The following is a 17414-nucleotide window of genomic DNA, read 5'->3' as shown; positions in this document are numbered from 1 at the left end:
AAAATTGTGTATTATATGTACACTTTTTTGCTTATGCTAAAATACTTTCGGGAAAAATTTAAAAACTTTATTTTTTAAGTAAAGATATTCTTTTTTAGAAGCTTATAAAAATACCGAGAAATAGGATTTATTTTGTAATAAATGTCCGTAATAAAAAACAATTTTCTGAAAATTCTTGATCAAATAAACACCGCTTTATATTATCAAACATGTATGTTAATTCTCTTCTTTTGCACTTTCGTTCGTAGAAAGTTTCTTCTTTGAGATGCTAATTTGGATTGAGAGAATTTTAAATAGGTGTGTTTTACATTTCAGAATTAATTACAAAGAATGTCTAAAATCAAAATTTTATGGAAATTTAATAACGATACACAAAGCAAAGTTCTTTTGTAATAAAAATTTTGTATTGTTAGTTAGATAATAATGTCTAGCATTTTGCAATGGAAAGCAGAAACATTTAATAACATTTTAATTTCTCTTAAAAATTTTACATTTATAAATTTTTCGTTTTTAATTGATAATTCGTGCATTAAAGTATACAAAGAGTGTTCTTAAAACTCATTTATTTTATTATTGTTCATATGTTTGACCACAAAAAACTATCCCATTCAACAATAATTTTGATCTAGAAATATTGGCATTACTGACTAATATCTTACTAGTCAATAATTTAAAATTATACACACGCATACAATGATGCTTTCCAATTTCATGAATTTATTTTGTAAATAAAAAGTAAAATACGTGAGTAATTTTTGGTGTCATTTTATAATTCAGAAAATTTGTTGCGTCTGTTCAATGAATTTTGGTGTGTATTAACATATTCCCGATTTTGCGTGTGTTTTAATATACTTTTGTGTGTTTTAATATATTTTAGATGGATTTTTAAATTAAATGTTTTGTTCTCTCACATATCATTATGCACTGACAATGAGTGAGTTTCACAAAGCTTTATCCTCGAGAATGATCATCATGTAAAATAACTCTAATCCCCACAACAGTGCGCTCGACAATTCGCATGCGATGAAAATGGCATAAGTGCATGCAATTTCCCGGTATTTTAGCAGAACGGAAATATCATGAGAGCAATAATACTGTTTTAACATTGACTTTAATTAACTTTAAGATATTCTCACTGAACATCTCGTTAGAAGATGACTTTTGCAGACAGGTAAGCGCAAAACAGGAAACAACTCGGTGCACGACTTCTAATTGATGCACGAAACTATTTCGTAAAAGAAAAAAGAGCTTCTCGTCGTAGCTATGCGGAATTTCCGACGAAAGTGTAATTAATTTCTTACTTGAGAATGTACCAGTGACAGGGTAAGTTTACTCCATCAGGACGGAATGTGTGTTGAAACAAATTTTGAAATAAAAATCGATCAAGTATACGCTGGACCAAGTGTAAAACGTTGTACTTTCGATAAGACGTTATATTTTATAAACAGATCGATAGACCAACGTAAATAAAAGAGAGCTAGAAAAACAAGAACGAAGCGATATCGGTCGAACGTAACTCTTCTTTGTATCTCTAGATGATCGTTCAGGGAGATGAAAACGACAGCAATTCAGAGCACGGCACTATAATAAGAAAAGCTCCTAGACCATTTGTTTTCTTGTTTTATGGGAAGTCCAGGAATTGTTCAGATCGATGATAACATCTTTCAGGAAGTAGTGCTTCTGAGTTTCTTGGCGAAATTATGAAAAGCAGCAAATCAGCAAGGTATACAATTTTCCTATTTTTTCCGCGAAAGTAACGCACGTACATACGAATTAATCTTAAGTCACAGTTGAGTGAATGGTATTTACGATGTAATCGCGTGTTGACACACTGCTTATAGGATCAATCTTTAATCGATTGGAACAAATTAAGATGCCGATATAAACTTTGCATAAAGACAAGGAGACCGCTTTATTACAAGCGTGAAGAGCCTTGAAAATTTGTTAGAAAAATAATTTTCGGAGAAAATAGCGCGCAAATATTTTCAATTGGGCTGACATCTATAATACGGTAAACAGTTTCAATTCTCAGCTTAAGCTCTGTCACAGTAAATGCGATAACCATCTAGTGCTTAGAATGTTAAATCGAGAGAATATTACACATTCAACGGATAGTTCATGCAGCGAATCAATAAGTGGTTTATGTCTAGATAGAAGCTCATTAGCGTATCTGACTTTTATCTTCCAACAAAATTAGCATAAAATTATTAATATTATTAAATATGTACGTGCTATTAAAATCTACTATTTAGTATATTAAATTTTATAAATTATAGATAGCTTGTATATTTAATTAATATTAAAATTATTTTATAGGTATTAAATGTTGCTAAATAAATTCATTCATTTAATACAAAATATATATTAATACGTGTATTTACAGATTTTGTAAAGATTTTCTGTTGTACGGCGCATAAAATAAATAGTAGATAGGAATTTAATCAAATTCTGCAGCAAATTATAGATTATCTAAAATCAATTTTAATTTAGAATGAAACCTTTATTATGAGCTATTTGTTATGAGCAAAATGGCCCAACCCTGCTAGGAGAACATTATCACGGTGTAATAATGTTACTCGTTCGATCTAGAAGCATGCGCACGTGCGTGCCACAAATTAGCGTTGCATTTGCGAACATTTGTGAGTGCCGCGAGAGAGAAGGAGAGGGTTGCGCGACAGTGAAAATCGATGCATTACTATCAGCTATAACTCCATTATCGATAGTTAGTTAAGTATCGAGACTGAAACTTGGCTGCTTTACGAATAACGCAAGCTCCGATAATGACATTCATATCGAAGCGAAAATAAATCCGGAGAATTGTGACAATTAAATCGCCAGCTTTCGACATGTTGTCATAACAACAGAAATAAAAACCAGTGAATGTACTTCCAATTTACTGAGCTTGTTTGGATTTAAAACAGTAATTTAATAAATAATCTAGAATTTTAATAAAATAATTTTATGTTGGCACATTAAGTAGCGCAGTATTTCAATTCGATTTCTGAATAAATTTGTAGTAAATAATAAATTTATAAATTAAAAAAATTAATTAATAACATGGTGAAATATTCATTCTAAAACGTCAATATATAAAATAAATATGTAAGGAATTGATAGATGATGCGTTAGAATATCGATGATGGATGTTTAGCAAATTTGCGATAAAAATGTGAAATTTTAAATTCTACTTTGTCGCAATAATTAGTAGATGACGAAAATACTTAATTGAAACTAGAGTTTTTTGCTCCATTTTACTGTCTACTTTTTCTAGCACTAGATCGCGCAATCTCGGCGATTGATGAGACTTGTTTGTAGGAATTTATTAGCAGCGACAGTGCGGATTTACGCTGCGTACGTGACACTTAATGCGAAACGAGTAGTTCTCTTATGTGTGTCCGTAGAAAGAGAATAGCGCTCCGGGGTGTGAGCCGTGTAAAATGCTGCTGGCAAAGCTCACCCGTAAACACGCACCCGCGTAAAGGGAAAAGAGAAAGACTAATAAATAGGACAGAAGTGACGCAAGAACGTATCTGCAAAGCATCATTCTCTGCATCGTCGCACTGTATTTTACAGACGGACAAATCATTAAATGCACGAGCGCAGCGAGCTTAGCTTTGTCGCTTTGATTAATTGTAGTAAAGCTGTGCGTACGTTGAATGCGAGGTGAAAGAAAGAGGAAGAGAAAGAGAGTGCGCTGATGAATCGGAGCGAGATGTGTAATTTTATTTGCGAAAAGCCGCGGATAAAGTTTCAAAGAAATCTGTTTTCCGGTTTTTATCAAATTCAATGTGCGTAAATTGTGGTGTATGCATCATGAACGTCTCGAATGAATTAACTTTGAAGTAAATTCGGCGTGAATAAAATTTTCAGTGTTAAAAAAATGTAATTTTCCATTTTATATAGCATTACCCGTTTTGCGATAAAATAATTGATAAAATATTGATGTGCTGCTAGCAAACTGCTACACTGTAAAAAAGCGATCCTCGCTTTTCACGTGTCAAAAAAAAAAAAAATATAATATCTTCAAATAACGTTTCCACGTTTTTTCGTCTGCGATTCGATTTCTGTCGCAAATTGCCGGACGGCAATAACAAAGCTACGTCGGCAAATAGACATCGCAAAGCACGCTAATTGGCCTATCGGTACTTAAATTGAATCAGTTCAGACAAATGCTTCTTTGTGATCGCATCGAAATTGAATTTGGATGTAAAGCGAAAAAATATCCCCGCCTTCTTCAAATCTTGCTACATGATAGTTACAGTCTTGCTCACGCAGATGATTGCGTTAGCTATGAGAGAGGATAGCGTCTTAATTAATTTAATTCGAGGTCGTGAAGGAGTGGAGTGGCTCTTTCTACGTCGGCACCGAGAATACCTCTAAAACAACCACCGCAGCGATACTGCGGAGCTCTTTTTGAACGACCTCGGGTGACAGCAATGGTAAACCAACCCTCTCGATCCGCATGTAAACCAATTACTACTCCTCCCCCCCGCAGTCCATAGTATCGTAAAGCGGATCCAACCGTATGGGAATATTTTTATACTTGCAGATATGTTTGGTCGAAAACGCACTGAAGTAAAGTTTCCTTTATCAAAATAAAAATAAAATATTCGTTTTCAATCTTCTCGTAGAATTTTAAAACGGTTAAAATACCTCTTTTATTATTTAATGGAAATGAAATCTCGCATATTATTCATTATATAATGGAAATTGAAAATGTAGATTTTAATCTATTAATAATCACTATTTCATTACGCGATAAAAATTTTATTACGAACAAAATGAAATTTAATTAAGTACATGCCTTGCCTGTAAGATTAGCAGACCAATAACAGATTAAGCGATTTTAAATCAATGAAGAGAAGGAAAAAAACAATTCTGAATTTTTTAGCAAACAATAAAAACGCACGAATGTTTTGATGTTGCGCATTCGAATCGGAAATACGTGACTTTAAATGTGAAGGTAAAAGTCAAATGAAGCAGTGTCAATATAATCATCAAAGGAGAAACGAGCGTGAAGCGGAACAACGTTACTGCTGTCAAGCGACATTGCGCGAAACAGTTCTCGCTTTGCCGAGCACGTCGCAGAAATGAACACAAACTTCTCTTGCTTGACTCGTCGAAACAAATTGGTTTACGATTTTTAGTTATCGAACTTATATCCCACACGTCATTTTCGCTTTGAATTTCCCTGAGGTAGGTCCTTCGCTTGCGGACGTTGTCGCGCCTCATCGATTTTCGAATGGCCGTTCGCTCGCGATAAGACGTGAATCCAATCATGGCCGAATTGTATTCTCAATTTCGGCCAAAATACAGCGACAAGTTTATAATAATAGACATAGCTGGTATGAGCATGCGTGTGCTTTTTATATTTAAGCTTGACTGATGTCACTAGTACTTTTAAAAAGTACAAAAATTACAAATTAGTTGGATGAACGTTAATTTTAATTTTGCTTTTACGCAGAACTTTGCAAGACACAAATGCAACCTTAATTCAGCTTTTGTACAGATGCTGAGTTGCTGTTTCCGTCCATTTCTCTTGGAGAACGTGAGCGGTATGTTGCCGAGTATGCTCTTTGTTCCTTTGTCCCGTACTATGAAGTTCTACTCTCCGCTATGATGTAGACACGGAATCATCAATACCTATAATAAACTGCTTCTCTAATTTATCCGGAGCATATCTCGCAAGTTCTCATATTTCTGTCATAATAAATTTATTCGTTTTCACATTAATATTGAAAATAAAGATCTATAACAGTCTCTACGTTTTTTTCAATAAAAGCCATCTTTTCATATATATTTTAATAATGGAAATTTTAATTATGGAAATGAATTCAAATGAAATCAACGATGTACTCGTATGATACGAAATCAATTAAAAGTCACTCAAATGTAAAAACGTATAAATATGTTATTTGTTTCTCAATTTTTAAAATTGATTTTCTTACAAATAAAGCTTTATAAATATATTCATTCTTTGCCTTTTAAAATATCCTTAAAATTTCTCTGCAATAATTTCTAAAATTATAACGTTTTTAGGTTAAAAAGATTTCGACGAGACAAAAAGATTCTCTATTTTTTACTGAGTTGGAAATAAGTGGAATATTTCTTTTTTTAAATTTAGCATATGATATTTGTAATTAGAAGATCAATATTAATTTAAAACATTGTAGCTTTATGATTTTTAAAGTTAAGTTAAATTCAATAATTATTTATTAAGAAATAAATATAAAATGTAGAAAAGATAAAAAAGACAAATAGAAACACAGTTTTTTGTTTGCAATCTTTTCAAATTATAACATTTGTTCTGCCGTGATTTCCGATTATCATTTGCATATCAATAAGAGAACGAATAAAGAGAAATCGTGTTTTAAAAGTAGCAAATTAATTCATGTAATGAGTTCATTTAAAAATCAATCAACAAAAGTCTTTCTAACAGATAAGAATTTAAAATGTCGCAGATTTTTGCAAGATTCCTAAACGGATACAGAATTTATGGACTTTGTCATGTACATATTACATTGACATAAAAGCAAAGAATGTTAACAAAAATTAAGAATATCGTCTAATAAATAATCTTGTATCTTGTAATTTGTAATAATCTTGTAATTTATCTTGTAAATTTGCGGAGCAAATTAAAAAATAATAACATTTTTCACGCAAAATCATGCGTCATCATCGCTTGACCATTTCTACCGTTTCAAATATTTGAGGGAATATTGGTGGACAAATATTTATCAACAAATATTGACCAAGTCCACATTAATCGCAACAAGAACGCGCCGTAATATTGTTTCACTGAAGGTTACACTTGCCATTTGTAATGTGTAAACGTTTAATCCAGGCTTAAAATTTCTCTTTAAAAGGATCTCTCTATTCTCTAAAAGGAAGAGATAATAGATAGAAAGTATTAAACCACGTGTGTGTTTTTTCGAATTTGCAAATTTTTAACTGATTGCCTGTATTGATCATTAATTCATGCACGCAACTGTCCTACCTCTTATCCGTTAATTCCTCAAATTTCGCAAATTAATTAACGGAGCCCTAGGAAATTTAAGCCATAATTTCCTTCTCTCTAATAAACGTCATTAATTTTCCACTAAGAGGAAGTCATGAAAATGATTTGATAGCGCTACTCAATCCTTACTAAGTACAGAGATACTTATTTTCAAAAGTTATAAGTATAGTAAACAAGTCACACGAGTAAAAATACGCAAATAAATAAATTCTATCTTTTTCTCTCTTTTTTATTTTTTTTTGTTATTCATTTCTGAAATTATTTCTTTTCCATATATTATTCCTTCTTTACTTCTTTACTTAAATTTTATTTCTAGATATTCTATATTTTACTTCACCCTTTCTTGCTTTCTTCGAAATTCTTTCATTTTCCATTTTTTTTTTTATTTCGCTGTTTATTTTTATCTATAAATTCCTTATATTTTGTTCTCTCTTCTACCCGCATTTTGCTTTTTACTTTTCTCTTCTATGTTTTTGCCGTTCTTTGTTGCCTTCTTTTTAAATTATTTTTTTTTCTTTTTTTCCACTTTATTTATTCCATTATTAATGCCCTTGAGAAAGAACACGACGTAGGCGTATTACTGAAAGAGTCAGTACTGAGGGAATTTGTGCTGATAATAATTTTTATCTTGGAAATTTTACAGGACGACACGAAACGTCATTAGTACGTCTAGTTGGTCGAATTTCAATTAATATCATAGAAAACGAGAAAAAGCAGCTTTTGCTTTAATTAGACTGCAACTGCTCCGGAAATAATCTTAAGAATTTTCCATCAAAATTTCTCACGAAAGTAGCACTCAAAAACACTTGGAGATTTAAAACAACAAGAAATACTAAGAAATATTAAGAAAAGCGGCTTCTTTTCGCCCAATTAGATTTAGTTGTACATATAAAAAAATTGATACAAAAAATTACATCTTCTAAATACATAAATAATATTGATAAACAGCAAAATAAAAATTATATTTCCTCAGAAATGACGGTAAAACAGATTATACAGAAGAAAAATCGTGTTTTAATTTAATTCATAATTAAATTGCATTTCTTCAATAGTCGATGATATAAATAATCGCTTGGATCGATAAACTCGATAAATCCGTTGCTGGCGCCGCGATATGATAATGCATTTATGCATTTCGAGATGTAGCCATGCATCGGCGTCCAATCCAGTGTGAATTGACATTCAATATCTCTATAAAATTGCAGAACACAAGCGCGCGCGGTTTGTTCTGGATTCTCTCCTTCTGCCGACTGTTATGTATCGGTTGTATATTAAAGTCTTCTCTTTACAGCCGCGACAAATTACTCAGAATTAACCCTTTGTTTTCATAATAATTTCACCCTCGTACCAAATAGCTGTCACTAATTATTTAATCGAAACAATGCTATTATAGGAGATTATATTGTAGCAGTTTTATTATTATGTATATATCTCTCTCTCTAATCATTAACACAAGTAACATAATTTTACCTACTTTATTACAATCAATAGATTTAGATCTTTACACGAAGAACTTGTGTAATTTATTCAACAAATTTTACAAAGATAAAAATAAATAAATAAATAAATATTAAAAATTTAATAAAATTAAACAAATAATAAAATATTTCTTTAAATCCTTGAGCGTTGAATTAAAAAAATTTAATGTGGAGATATTTTAATACTAATCCGAGAGACTTTCAGAATATAAAAATAATTGTACAATAGTTTTATGTATTGAAGAAATATCTTTGAATAAGTTAACAAAAATCTCTTTCAGATTTCAATCTGATTTAATTTTTAAAAATGTTGCACTATGCGAATACGTTTATTACTCAATACTGTATACTTGAATGATGTATAGAATCTCAGCAGAAGATCGAAATGCATTTTTATCGATGTTTTACGTCGCTTCTCATCGCGCGTGTTCTAATCTTTCATATATCGTACGTGTCATTTTTGAATTTGAAATACCACGATAGTAAGATGTCAAATTCAGCGAAAATCAGATGGTATCAGTTGTGCGTTCACATGAAATTGTATCACGTGGACGGACGGATAAAGCTCTTAAAGTTCACACCCAAGAAGAAAACAAACACGCGCGCTTGTGGGCTAGCGCTTTAATTAAAATCGATATTTCCAGAGCATTCGTTCGTCTCGCACCATCTCCCCTGCGATTTGTTCTCACGTTTTATGTGACTCTTTACGACCTGAATTATACGTCCCTAAATTCGCGAATCAACAGGGAAAAAACTCTCGGAATAATGAAACACTTTGTGATTTTGTCTGTTAAACAATATTTGAAGAACAATAGATTTTAAAGTATTTTAATTTTTCAAAACACTCCTCAACTTAGTATTTTAATTCATGTAACCATTTGTGATGTAATTATTTTAATTAGTTTTGTGTTTTTAGTTTCTTTATTTAAAATAACTTAATGAAAAACCTAATTTAGAAAACAATCATAATTCAATTAAATTATTTATAATTGAGACAATTATAGTTATAAATTGTAATGAAAATTATTAATTAAAAAATTTACATTGTTTAAAAAATAAAGAAAATAATATTTTAATTTTAAAACTAAAATTTTTTACTTAAAGAGATCTCATTTGCGAGATTGACAGAAATAAATTGTCTAAGAGATCAGTACGTCTCTTAAAAGAAAAGAACTTTAGATCACCCTCATCCTAAATCGGATGAACCAAACTGTGAAGTCAAAGCCGGAAGGGTTTTACTGGTTGGAACTAAAGTCAAATTAAAACTACCGTTGCCTCGTCAAGAGATTGGTTGTCGCTGCCGGCTCTAGTTCTCTATTTCCAGTGTGTTTCACTGTGTTTAACTTGCAGAGAACGAAGAAAAGGCTTTTATAATTCACGAATGTCCGAGTGTAACTCACCCTTCCTTTCAGATTCAGTCATACTATTTTCAGACATCCATCACGACCAAACGAGAAAAATGCTTGGGAGTTTAAAATAATTTTTTTTTAAATCAAAGAGCAATAGTAAAAAGTGTTCGAATAAATGACTCGCTATAAAATGCAAGTTTGATTCTTGTAACAATTATGACTGTAAAAAAATTAATATGTATATTTAGAATTGTTCCTTTAGATTTGATAAATTTCACATTGTGTGAAGAAAAGAGAGTTTTATTATATTCTTACTTCTCAAGTAATTTGTATGTATTTGCGTATTATACTGTGTGTAAAATATTGCGTCGTTTAGAAAACTTTAATTAACCTCAGCTTTATCACTCGTTCCGACCAAATCTGGATTAAAACTCGTTTTGCGGATTCTCCCTCGAGTGCAATATTACATATTGATAAACTTCGATGAGATAGGTTCGGGAGATGGTCTGTACCGAACAGGCTTAATCCGTCACCTAAGCTCAGAATCGATATCGGCGATATACTTGAAAAATTCAGTCGCAAAATTCTGCCTGTGAAATCGAATTGTGCAATTCCACTCGTGCGTAAATCTGTATTTTTGAGAAACACGAGAAAATAAGCTCAATAATCTCGCACGTTTATAAACGCAATTTTTCTCGCAAAAAAAATTTCGATAAAATATAAGAAAAAATGTATTTGCATGCTACAATTGTTATTTATTTAAGAATTTTATTCAATTTACATAGATTAACGTCGAGATACGTGCTCCTCCGCGCAGAACGGGAGTTCTCCGCTCTCTGCTTACTACAGTGCTGGCAAACATGGAATAAGCAAGAATAAACTTTTTCACGGTGACAATAACTAGAATTCTTGCAAATGGAAAAAAAAAGTTTAAATTTTTCTGTATCTTTTGTTTGTTACAAATCGTTGCAGGCAGAATTCTGTGATCGAATATTCATGTATGATAATACGATTATTCGCGCATATAATAATGCACTAGAAATCCAATCCAATTAAATATTGATCCAAGATATTTTTACGTATCTTCGATACATATGGCGGAACTTATTGGAACACCGTATGATAATACGGCTACGCAAACATTGTTTCTACATGGACGTTCCGCATACATTCCAATTTGAAAGAAAACGCGATCACGCAGTAGAAACACGAAAACTCACCGATGTAGTGAGCTCGTAGCAAATGGATTCCTAACATTGTTTTCCACGAAACAATCAAGAATGTGTGGTTTAGAGAAAAGGAAAAATATGAGTTGCTTATTTGATAAACATCTTCTCGCAATTTAGTAGGTTTCGACGTATTCTTTCCGTGTAGCACATTTCTCGTATTAGCCAAATTAATTAACCGTTATGAAGTCGCATCTTACAACAGACACAAGCTAAAACAAGTGTCTCCGCTAATTTTGGTTATACATGAAAGTGACACATAGTACTCACGGGTGTTGTCGTAAAGTATCCCGTTGAATTCATTGAAGCAGGGTATCGTGGCCAAGGTGTTGGGAGACGTTTCCGGCCAGCACAGTATTTTGTCCCAGTTCACTTCGCATTCCTGCTGCTCCTGCGATTTGTTTTGGTTCAGATGAAATTCCAAGCACTTTATGTGCTCGGTGTTGTACGAGTCGTTCAGATCGTTAATATAGTTCAGAATGTTTAACACGTAATTATCGCCGACAAGCGGCTTTGAGTCATTCTCAAAGAACGGGGTCATGTTTGGTGTCTGTTACCCCTCTTATCATCGGATCAACACACTGTCGCGCTGCTTCCCGCACGGAGACTTCTCGACTCAGGTAGGCGAATGAATCTGGAACAAAAAAGAAGATGGAGTTCTTTTAAATCCTTCCACGTTTTAAAATACGTTTATAATGGTAATCTAACTTGATTGATTAAAAAATAATAGTTCGTGAAATATCATTTCCTGAATATTCTTGAATCTAGACTATATTGAATGTGAATCGTGAATTTTTAAGTTCAGATTAATTCCAACTGAAAACGGAATTTCTGGTTTTCTTAGTACAAGTTTTCTTAGTATATAATTAATTGAGAATCCAGAGAAGCTGTATTCAATTCGCTTGCAGTTACTTTATTTTCAATTATATTTTTATAAGGTTTATTTGTATTATATCATAGTAAATTTTACAATATACATATAATAATAAAAGATCAGTTTTCTTATATGAATATTTTATATATTCTACTCTTGTCAGACTGCCTTTTTTCACAGTATTCGCAGTGGTAAAAAATTATATCGCAAATATTTTATGAATTTCGGTTAGAAATCGATACATCCTTAATGTCGAGACCAACGAGGGGTTACTCTATTATGGACGCAAGAGATTGTATTAAGCTGCGGACGTCTTTTCCCACTTTATAAAAAAATAAGTCCGTGAATTGTTAGGAACATCCGAAATCCATCATATATGTACATGCTTGTTAAATATTCTATAACATTTTTGCAGCGCCTGGAACGAGATGTGCGTAAATCAGCAAACCTAACGAGATGTCTTAACAAATTTTTCTCTCGCGGAATTTACTCGAAGTTCATTATTGTTGGAATTATTCTCTGCGTCGTAATTGATGAACGACGACGAGACTTCACTGGGAGTTACATAATTATACGAAATAAACTGTATAATAATTCCATTCTTTGATATTTGCTGTCGGTAATATTGACGCAAACTTTTATTATCTTGAATAATTTGATAACTCGTCTGATTTTTATTTTACTTTCGGCTTAATTAATACGTTATTTTTATGAAGATTTTAATATTACGTTATCCCAAATTATCACCCGGCGAATCTGATTCCTAACGTTGATTTACTGAAAGACACGTTAATCCCCGAGGCATTTATGCGCCAACGCGTGCTTAATTTCTGGAAGAAGAACCAAAAGCGTTCTCTTCTTTCTGACATGTAATTATCCCTTCCACATTTATAAAGTATAAACCTGTTGAAAAGGACCCTTTTCTTCATTCATTAATTTATTCACTGCCAATAATGCTTAACCGCGCTAAAATTGGCTCTTATAAAATTAAATAACAGAAAATTCTTTTTAACTTCCCGAAATATCTGGAAACTTTAAAAATAGCTCATGCGAAAAGTAGTAGTTACAACATCGTACTAGATGCAAGTCACTCACGCGTTTTCTCACAACCATTTAATCTTACACGTGGACTATGTTAATCCTTCATATTCTCTATTTCTTTTTCTTACAAAAATACTCAACATGACGTAACGAGCATTATTAGATGAGGAAGACTTTGTAGAGTAAATAATCTCAAACAGGAAATCTTTTCCTAACCACAACTTTTACAAGGTAATTAAATATTAAATTTTATTTGTTATTATCGTTATTTATTGCTTAATTTGTTTCAATGCAAGCTTTGCGAAGTCACATACTTTACCCATTTCCCATTTATAAATATTTCATATTCATACGTTATAAAATAATTTTCAATAAAATTAATGCCTCTGAAATCAATGCGACAATCCGTTGTTGAAAGAACATCTCAACCTCTTCGGATACTTTTCTCACTAGAAGTTAAACTTCAGCGCTTCCAAATCTTAATCTTTCAGATGAAGTGTCTGTGTTAAAGTACAAGACGACCGTATCCGATGAACTCACCATCAAACGCTCGTGAACATCCATCACAGAACTCTTGATCCACGAAGGTGCCACTTCGCAACTGTTAGACCGAGCCCTTAGATACTCGAAATCAATAATATCAACCGTCCGTCAATGGTATTAGTCACTCCTATAGACGCAACTCGCTGAGGTGGATGCTACGGCGATGCATTCTCCCATTATTCGGAAAGTACCTCTCACGATACTCCACAGGATGCTGATCCTACAGGTATAGGGCAAAGGTAGCACCTATGATGATCAAACACTCCGAGTTGATTACTTACTTCTCACTTGATGTGATTACTTTATACACATTACGAATCGTGACGCGTGTAGGAAACAAATGTTTAAAAAATTATATATAAATCAATAATAAAACTATAAAATAATTGATAATATACTTTTATAAAGCGAACATATACGATATATCAAATTCTTCACGGATGATGCCATTGCAATCGCAATCACGATGTGTTAAAGATTTAAAAAGGTGCTCTGATATAAAATATACAAAGCACACATATTGCGTGTACGTAGACTAAATAACGAAACCAATGAATCGATATTGCAAAAAGTTTGTAAAAACTCGAGTTTTAATTCGTGGAAGCTCGATTCTCTGTCGGCGAAGCCTGAAGGGAATTTCGCTTACTGAACAGAATCGGTATCGGTTCGCAGTTTCACTTTTTCTCTTTTATTCATGGCACTCTTGTCATTTGACCTTTTTTCCCTCAGCAAGCTGCACAAAACGCGGACATACCATTCACCTTAACTGTTGCAGATGTCCTTTTTGATAGAATCGAACTGATATCCTCAAACGAGCACAATCGATCAGGATTTCAACTACGAAGTCACGTCAAAAACCGCGAAAGGATATGGCGTTCAATTAAATGATTGAACAATGTTATTCAAAGTTGAAAAACAAAGATGAAGTTGGTTCACTTTTCACTTTTTACGTTTTACAAAAACATAGCTTCATGTCAACTAATTTGAAACTCATTCAAATGATTGCTATCTTGAAAAATATGAGTTGCATGAGGCGACGATTTAATAAACGAGAAGATGAAAACTTGAAATGAAAAGATCGTTCTTATCATAGGAACTTATTTGTTGTGAATTTCGTGATGAGTTGCGACAGAGTTTGAAAGCACCGAAAAAGTTTCTTTTTGGATCGACAATTTCTAAATTTGCACATACAATATATTTTCGATTTAACTTCAATATTATAATATCCACATTGACAGAGAAGATGACGCAAACTTTACCTTTTTAGACAAACTCTAAAAGAATCCAAAATATCACATGACTACGCGTTTTGAGATAAAATATAAAAAAAAATACAATAATATGAAATTAATTAATCGCGATTGTAATTATATAATTTTCTATAAATTTTGTGTCTTTTACATTTTGATTTTGCTATTCTTTTTCTATTTTACAATTTTTTAAAGTTTAGTTGAGAGATACATTCTGATTTAAAAAAAAAATGAGCAGAAATAATCCACTTTATTGGCGATTGCTTTTTCTTATCAAAAGATTATTTTTTTCTCCTTAGCAAAGTTACGCATTCCTCCCTAATCCTCGAAATGATATATCCAACCTCTCAGCTTCTTAATCTCTGCGAGAGACGCATTACTTCGTACTCTTGAAATGAGTTCCGGATTGCTAATTTAAAAGCGATCACTGCGCGGCGTAAGCGGCGAAGGATTTATCGGCGATTTAACCCTTCCAACGGTGCTTTCAAAGCTTTATAAGTGCAAAGGAGTGAATTTATTGTGCAAGAAAGAAGAAAAAAAATAGAGAAGAGAAAAAAATTAATTCAAAGAAATAAACCAAAATTAGATACTTTTCTTCTAATTTTAGAGTTGTCAGTTAAAATTAGCTTGTCTTTATCAAATTTTATGAAGATTCCAAAAATACGATTTTTTAATTACTGCTGCAAGTATTTGAAAAGTTGATCTTTTATGAGATACGTGTAAAACGTAGCTGCTAATAATACACACAACAACAACGCAGTATTTAACGCAAACTATATATTTTATCAAATTGGCTGTCACAAAAACAAATTGGCAACATCAATATAAAGTATTGTAATTGCATTTTTAATAAATGTTTAACTAAAATATTTTATATCACTTTATTGCTAAAATCGATCAGATCGCACAATGCAGATTGTAAAGCGTCATTTTAAAAACAATAAAATTTTATGCCCATCTTTTATTTCGTATAGATTTCTCGCAATCTATGCGTGAATCGAAAAACTATTGAATAAACAAATCTTTTTCAAGTTACAATAATTACAATACTTTCTATCGATGCAATCAAAACGTTTCCAATATCCTACCGTCGTGTTTGCCGTTTCAATCCTTTCTGTGAACGATTTGTACGCAGCGTTGATCGCGGTGAAATATAGCCGCGCCAATAAATCGTGCGGGAACGTCGCAATTAAACAGCACTGTGTCAACTAAACTTTATGTTGTACACTTGACCATTCGCAATGGCAATTGCTTTCATCGGCGATCATCGATAATCGTTTCAGTCCTTTTGTGCGAAACGACGAAACGCTAAATGTAGCTACAACACAATACGATTGCACGACAATGCTGCGATATAGTTTCATGCGAATTTTACTCTATGTCAAAGAGTTCATCGTTTGCGGGAGAGAACAAGTGCTTTTAATGTACTGTCTATCGGCTAGCGATGACACGCGCGACTGCCAGCCGGCCAGCACATGTGCTCCAGGACGAAAATCACCACCGACCGCCTCGGCGGCTCTGCGCGATTACGCCGACGCCGACGACGCCGACGTCTGTTTTGCGGCAGCCGCGTCCGCGCAGTATTGCCAGATTAGTTAGCACAAAAGTGAATTCTTACATTTTATGTACGAGGAGTGTCTCATTAAATGCGCTTCTTTAAGCTGCAGGTTCTTTGACGGATTTTGTAAGGATTTTTTTCTAAGTGTTGAAAATATTTATTTGTTTGCAACTTTCCAACTTTATATAATATTATAACAAAGTAATCAAATTGAAATCTTATCAAAGCAAAGTTTGCTTAGATTAAAAGAATAGAACTTTTATTTTTCCACAATTTATTTTTCAATTTAACTTGCAAAAAATTCTCCGCTTTTAATTGTACCTTACAAGTTCTGGGTTTTTTGATATTTTTGTAAAGAAAATATCAATATTTAAAAAAAAAAAATGGATTTAAAGTTGGTAAAAAAATACATAGTTTAACCAAAACACGTTTAATAAAGATTGTTATGCAGATTTGTATATTCTCGGTATATTCGTATAATTCATTTCATCATATTGTTTGTAAGGTATAAAGAATAAGGTACAAGCTTTTTTGACACTCATTAAAAAGTATTATACCATCCGACTTCGTATCATTAGTCGCGCTTGGCTTTAATCTGCATTGAAATAAGTTAAATATGTTTAACACAAATATATATATTAAAAATAAAAGTACATAATATCTTGTGTAAAAAACCGATTTTTGGCCTCTAATTTTTGATACCACTTGCAAAATATATTAATACAAATTAGAATTGCAAACATATTAGCAGAAATTGCGACGTTAATATAGTATTGTTCTGCGTTAATATAGATTTTCGGGCCCCGCCCCTAAAGCTGATAATGAAGACCAAACTAATACCACAGGAATAGTACGAGGAATAAACGAACATGCGCTACTGTTCGCACGATTCTCCGTCACTCATGCGAACTTCTCATTCTCACTCATTCATGCGAACATTTCTACTACTATGTAATTATTAACAAGCTTCTTAACGGAAAATCAGCTCTCGCTTGTTCGAGGAGCAACGAGGGAGATTTATAGACAAATAAACGCCAATGAAAACTTTAATGTTTAAGAGAAAGCTTTAAAAAAAGC

The 17414-nt window shown here is 32.5% G+C and overlaps 1 protein-coding gene across 8 annotated transcripts in view; it reads right to left on the bottom strand.

Annotated features, from left to right (window-relative positions):
* Positions 1-17414, bottom strand: part of LOC105670671 (diuretic hormone receptor-like) — a 35854-nt gene that overhangs the window by 15931 nt on the left and 2509 nt on the right. For 2 of the 8 annotated variants that reach the window (XM_067357420.1, XM_012364315.2), the window contains 2 exons: positions 13527-13775; positions 11342-11705 (listed from right to left, as the gene is read on the bottom strand). In XM_067357420.1, coding sequence (XP_067213521.1) covers positions 11342-11612 — 271 coding nt within the window. In that variant the 5' untranslated portion in view covers positions 11613-11705; positions 13527-13775. Of the gene's footprint in view, positions 1-1301; positions 1394-11341; positions 11706-13526; positions 13776-15867; positions 16327-17414 lie in introns of those variants that run through there. The other 6 variants (XM_067357419.1, XM_012364318.2, XM_012364316.2 and 3 more) reach the window with 6 other exon arrangements.

This window comes from Linepithema humile, chromosome 6 (assembly GCF_040581485.1).
Source record: "Linepithema humile isolate Giens D197 chromosome 6, Lhum_UNIL_v1.0, whole genome shotgun sequence".
In the NCBI taxonomy this organism is placed as follows: domain Eukaryota; kingdom Metazoa; phylum Arthropoda; class Insecta; order Hymenoptera; family Formicidae; genus Linepithema; species Linepithema humile.
The sequence above is the reverse complement of the archived record's forward strand: the minus strand, read 5'-3'. Positions and strand labels throughout refer to the sequence as shown.